This window comes from Populus alba, chromosome 8 (assembly GCF_005239225.2).
Source record: "Populus alba chromosome 8, ASM523922v2, whole genome shotgun sequence".
NCBI lineage: Eukaryota > Viridiplantae > Streptophyta > Magnoliopsida > Malpighiales > Salicaceae > Populus > Populus alba.
Genome location: NC_133291.1, coordinates 4,450,278 through 4,456,968, shown reverse-complemented (window position 1 = coordinate 4,456,968; position 6,691 = coordinate 4,450,278). Strand labels below are relative to the sequence as shown.

The following is a 6,691-nucleotide window of genomic DNA, read 5'->3' as shown; positions in this document are numbered from 1 at the left end:
GAGGGTCTGAATTGGACTCGACTAGAAATGGTGCCCGGTAAAATTTCAGGGTAGCATTATAGTCCTGGAAATTCAAGTAAAACAATAAATTGGCCATGTGGGGCGATCTCAAGCAACTACTCTACCTGTTCAATGTATAGTATTTCAATTAATAAGTGATGTTTTTCTTTGAATTTGATCATGTTATGAAAATATTGAGTCTCATCTCAGAGATTGTTTCTGTTATTATTTATCTGAATTGGACATGCTATCAGGATCATTATGGTGCAAATCCAGCCGAAAACAGATGGGATGAGAAAGGACTTGCCAATTGTTCAACGTAGTTTGCCCAATATGAAAGTCGTAGAAAATAAAAAAAATTTGAATCCATGAAGCTCTCAGGATTATCCAAGGCTACGAAAGGTATCGCCGACAACCGAATGTTATAGCCAACATCTCAGCTTGGTTGCTTGTAGAAAAAACTTGGGACTAGTGAACTAGTTTGTGCAGTATGGTCACAATGTTATTCATTCAATTTTGTCTTTCTTCTTCTTTCTTTCCGAGGACGCCTAGAATGAAGCAGCGAGAACCTCAATTCCAATACTCCAAGCTCTTCATGCCAGGAGGAATGGCAGATTGAACCCTACAAATTGCGTCAGAGGCCCAAATCCAAAAAAACCTCGACAAGTTCATGATGAAAGCCCAAACTCAAAAACGCATAGTATTCTCTAATGCTTGGACTGGATGTGTCACAGACCCAGAAACGAAAAGCTCTCAACGTTCTTGTGCTGGTGAGGCGCTTAGCGCGTCGCCGGCCGAAATTCAAATTAGATAATATGATTTTTGGGAGCCCGACTACAAAATCCCCCTAATTTCAGGGCGTTGTCTTTTACTGCCGAAACTCAAATCAGGTGATAAGATGCCTGGCAGCCCGACTAGAAAATCCCCCTATTTTCAGAGGGCGTTGTCTTTTACTGCCGAAATTCAAATCAGGTGATGTGATGCTTGGCAGCCCGGCTAGAAAATCCTCCTATTTTCAGGGCGTTGTCTTTTATTTCCAACGTATATACTGTATTGCACAGCTATGGAATCTATGAAAACTTTGGCAAACGAAACTTTTCAAGCATCTTAAACCCTGCAAGAGTTCAGATCTATAAACAAAATAAGTATAGAATAAAATGATATTGATATTAATTATGGCAATAACATCAAAACGCTACACATTCTAGATTTTAGATATGTTATTAAGAGAGGGCCAGAGGGGTGCTGCTAAATTCAACGATAGTTTTGTCATTATCACTGCTTATTCTTTAAAATAGCCAGTATACCCTCTCCGTTAATGGTTATAATATTCCAGATCAACGAACCCTCCTCATTGATGTTGATTTGAAGAGGCCACACTAGTCCATCTTGAAGAGCAAGCAGTGAAAATATTAAATTTCATAGTGAATTTAGCACTACCCTTTAGAGATACACCGTTCACATTTGCTTCAGGATATTCAAATAAAAGGCAACTTAATTCCTCATTTTAATGAGCTGCCAACTATATAATTAGGTGATGATGATGATGGACAAGAATTCATTGAAACACCAATACTAGTATATAAGAAAACGGCATATATAGAAATCAATATTGGTTGGTGATGTATGCGTAGAGCAGCTCATTCCATGTATCAGGCAGCCCAGGGACACACCAGTGAACACAGTCGGAATACTTGGCTGGATTTGCCTTCTGCTCCCGTGAGGGCACCTTGTTATAAATAGAAGGATGTGCATCTTTTCTATACTCGGAGAGGGTGGTTATATTGAGAAACTTGATTGGAAATTTCATGGAATGGATCACCTTTTCTGCTATTGCAAAATATCGATGGTCATTGCTGCCCTCCAATGGTATGGACATGTTCAGAATTGGAGTAGTCTCTTTCTCACACATAACCGCATCTGGGTTGTTCCAGTCCAAGGCCCTGTAACGCAAGGCATTCACTTGTAAGTTGTAATCCGCCATCGCCAATATTCTTTCTAATTAATCAACTTCAAGAGTTACAGTCCCCATCAAGATATTCCATTTCCAATCCATGTTATTATTATGCTGTTGCTGAAAGGAACAGTAAACTTATTTTTTGCCTTTTCCCTTTCGTTGTGCTGTGGACCACGAAAGCCCGTGCATGTGTGTGTGTAAACAATGAATTATAAATCTGTATCAAGGGATATGCTTGTACGTTTAGGTGATATGAATCAATTTCAGGCGATAAAAATTGATGTTGTAAGAGGGTGATTGATCATTTTAGATGGCAGGGATCCATTCTTAAAGGTTATTAATAGAGGATAATAATTTTCATTGGTGGGTTATCAGAAGAATAAAATCATAGTGGTTCATCGAAAAAATAGAAATTAACGTTTAAAGGGTGTGAGTCGATTACAAAGAAGGTAGCAATTCAATTAGAGGGGGTAGAAATCCATAATTAGAGGATGGGATATGATTTTGAAAAGATAGAAATCAACTTTACTGTAAAAAAAATTCATATTGAAGGGAGAGTATTGTAGGTTATTATCAATTAGTATAAATCAATTTTAAATGGTAGTAATACAATTTTCTGGGTCAAATCAAATTTTATAGGCTAAAGATTGGCAACAGACTAGAAATCAATTTTAGACGGTAAAAATTGATATGAAAAGGACTGACATTGGATGAAATCGAATTTCATAGGATAAAAAGGTTGTCATTAAATTTCTACACTGTTAATCCCTGTGATGGGAATCAGTTTCATAAGGTGAGAATTAATTCAGATTTTGAGGATATAAGTTGATTTTCAAAGGATAAGAATTAGCAATTGGATGATAGGAGTTGATTTCAAGGTATATTTTAATTGATTTAATGTGGTTGTTGGGATTAAATTTCAAATGATAAGACTTCATGTTCGAAGGTTAAGAACTGGTTTTCAAGAATAAGACTTGATTTCAGTTTTATCAATATCAGAAATTAGAGTTCAAAATTCAATGGATAATGATACATATTTTGTAACTAAGAATCAATTTAGAGGTATGAATCGACAGTGAGAGGATTTAAATTAATTTTCAGACGACAGGAATCAAATTTAGAGGGTAATAAATTTTTTTTCAAGGTTAAGATGTTATTCTCTATGACTGGAATTAACATGGTAAAAGAATGCATATATCTTTAAAAATTCACGTTCCAAGAATATCATGAATTGATTAGACTCTATATAAACTACATATGGTTCGTCACTCACGAGTTGGATAATTTATTTTGTAAGAAAAAAAATATATACAAATTTAAAAAAAATTTAAATTATAATTATATATAAAAAATACTATGCATGTATTTAATTAAATATATCAAAAACCATCTATATCAATAAATGCAAAAAATAAAGTGCTAACATATCCATTCAACTCGCTTGCTACAAGTCAAATAATGTTTTTTTATAACGCAAGAGAATTAATATGTAGATGTTATTAACGTATTTTTTGATATCGAGTAAAAAATATAATTATGAATTAAAAAGTAGATACTTATATATAATAAAATACAGTAAAAATCATATGTGTTAATAAAAACAAGTAATATCTCAAACTAATTTTAATGCAATGGAAGAATGAAACAATATTGTAATTGCTATATTGAAGCATCATTTCCTTAGCTATTGTATAATAATTTTTCAAAAACAAAAAGTGTTAAGAAAAAAAAATTAACACAAATTATAAAAGAAGAAAGATAAGAACAAAAAAAATAACATAAATAAACCAAGTGTAGAGTAATAAATATTCAAAATATAAAAAATAAATAGTAATATTTTTTTTTAAAAAAAAGCTATAAAGAAAAAAAAAAACTAAAAAAGTATTATAAAAAAATAAAGATAAAAAATATAATAAATAGGATAAGTGTAAAATGATAAAAATACCAAATATAAATAGAAAAATTTACAATTATGCCATTTCAATAGAAAAACATCATTTCTAGTACATGTATAATTATTTTAATTCCTTCACATGTCGATTAAATTTTATTGACTTTAATGGTGTATTTTTATATTTAGTTAATTACTTGTACGGGATGGCTATAGTTTTATATTATTCTCGCTGATAAGGTAATATTTAAACAACCGACAAGCAAATTAAGGACACTATTTTTTTTAAACTAGGCCAAGAGTGGATTATAATTTAATCTTATATTTTTGATGAATTTTTAAGTGAATACTTCTAATTTTAAAAATTTCAAGGTGGTTATATATTGATCACGTGCGTTGAAGAAAGTAACATATATATATATATATATATATATATATATATATATATATATTTAATCAAAGTAATAAAAGTTATTTTGTATTCACTTAAAATAAATGATATACAAAACAGAATTTCAAAGATAGGTTGGTGATTAAAGAGATTTGACTTCTTCGTTTACTTTAATTTTTGAATTTGAACGCAAGGTTCGAGAGAATTTATCCCTTGAATAAACTGGGCTGATATAGAAGTCGTGATCTTCTTCTTCTTCCTTTTTTTTTTTTCTAATAATTTGAGAAAAATAATAATTAAGATTATGTTTAACTAATATAAAATACGTCTAGCTATTGAACCATAAAAAAAGGGAATTCCTTGTTATTTACCTGACATGTAGAGGAGCCATGCTGTTGAAGAAAACTTCGGTACGAGTAGGATCGACATGCTCGTCAACCCACTTGGCCCATGTCCTCAACGATCTTTCATACGCTACATGTGCTTCGACTACATCATACTCCTTGGCCCTCTCGTCAAATGGTCCTTGTCTTTTTCATCGATCACACAGGTAAAGAGTTAGCTTGCTTACTGTTATGGTCGAGATTACTCTTATCTAAAAATGGAGACTTCAAGAATTAATTATTCTTGAGTACACACACATACATATAGCATAATATATATAGTGCTTACATCAGTCTCACAGTGGGATGCTTTATCCACCAGGCGTACGTGTCAAAGATGAGATAGTCTGTTCTCTTCCAAGTCTTCTGTCCCTTCTCTGAAATTGAATCAGAAATTATTGAAATGTTCGATGCTCCGTTCCTCATTTTTGGAGGGTCTCCGTTCGACTTTACTAGAAACGGAGCCCAGTAAGATTCAATGGTAGCATTGTACTCCTGATCAAGAAAACAAAAATCATGCTGTAATTGTCAGTAAATCCCTTACTTAATTACTGCCTCATGGAAAAACTTACACTCCTGAATTCCTTCCCCCCTTGCTTTCTATCTCTTATCGTCGTCGTCGTCGTCGTCTTCTTCTTGTTTCGTCCCAAGGCAATGAATATATAGGAAATAAAAGCTTAAGTAGGTCGAAAATGTACGTATGTGTTACCTCAATGATGAAACGGTTGCTATAGGTGGAAAAGGCCGTCCTCTTCTTGCCAGGTGAAATGGCGGATTGAACCAAACAAACCAGGGACATCCACTGATTTTGATGTATCGAATCTCCAACAAACATAAGCCTTTTCCCTCTAAGTTTCTCGAGGAACAATTTGGCGTTGAACCTTCATCCCCCGTCAAAAATAATATATTATATATTTATTTATTAACAGCAGCATTCCTCAAATAGCAACAATTACGAATAACTAATAGCATAAACTACAAACAATTAATGATTCATATTGGTCATGATACTTTATAAGTTATAATTAACAAAGAAATAAATATACTTACTTTGGTAAAGAACAACCTTTTGGCTGCCACCTCCAACTCTGGTACATGGAATCCGGCCTTCCATTCTTTGTGCATGAAATCCATTGTTGGATATAAGGACATTCATCTTCCCTGTACAAAGGATGTGTTTTGTTATCAAAAACCCATTTTCCTGTGAATATATCACAGGAATCCTTTGTTTTCGATCGAAGCTTTTCCACTTGTTTGGCTGACACAAACACTTCTCTGTCTTCTTGTTCTCTTTCAGTTCGGTGATGACTCTTGTCACTCTTTAAGTGGGACGGGATTGATCCCGAATTCGTGTGCTCACTGAAAACAAAGCAGGGAAGGAGAGAGATCAAGAATATTGCTACAGTAGTTGATACGAGTTTAGAGTGTTGGAGTTTCAGAATATTGCCAAATTTTCCCTGCTCCATCGTGACTGTTTAGAGGAACTGGGTTTGCCTGGAGGTGAATTATATACGCTACGAATTATGAAAGAGTGCTGAAAAAGAATATATTAAAAAAAAAAAGAACAAAAAAGCTAATGTCGGTATCATTAGTTTTCCTTCTTATTCTTTTTCCAACCATTAGTCTTCCCGTTTATGATAATTTATTGGTGCTGTGAAGATATATACAATTTTTTTATACATAATGGAAATATAGTTATTTGATTAGTAGCTAGCAATGCTAGCTAGCATCCACGTTCCTTTAATAATGGCAAGCCTTGCCCGTAAAATTGATTCAGCTTTCCACAGTTCCTACGAACCAACGAACACCATTAAAATTATAAGGGGAAGAAATCGTGTGTTGACTAATTCTAAATATATTTTGGATTGATGAGAGAAAGCAAGACCTGCCGTGTTCCACTTGAACCTGATTTTAGCAAGTTGTTCAGGTTTTAATATATATAATTAGAAGAAAAAATTATTTCCAGTAAAAAAAAAAAAAAAAAATCATGTGAGAGCGTTTGTATTATATGTTCATGCTTGATATTGCAGTTGAATTGTTTTTTATTTAAAAAAAAATATTAAATTGAT

The 6,691-nt window shown here is 33.0% G+C and overlaps 1 protein-coding gene across 1 annotated transcript; it reads right to left on the bottom strand.

Annotated features, from left to right (window-relative positions):
- Positions 1-1,389: 1,389 nt before the first annotated feature.
- Positions 1,390-6,140, bottom strand: LOC118055838 (xylan O-acetyltransferase 1). Its single transcript, XM_035067843.2, has 5 exons — positions 5,673-6,140; positions 5,332-5,503; positions 4,912-5,117; positions 4,611-4,769; positions 1,390-1,943 (listed from the first exon to the last, which is right to left on the bottom strand). The coding sequence occupies exons 1-5, from the start codon at positions 6,086-6,088 to the stop codon at positions 1,607-1,609; spliced, it is 1,290 nt and encodes a 429-aa protein (XP_034923734.1). The 5' UTR covers positions 6,089-6,140; the 3' UTR covers positions 1,390-1,606.
- Positions 6,141-6,691: the final 551 nt, after the last annotated feature.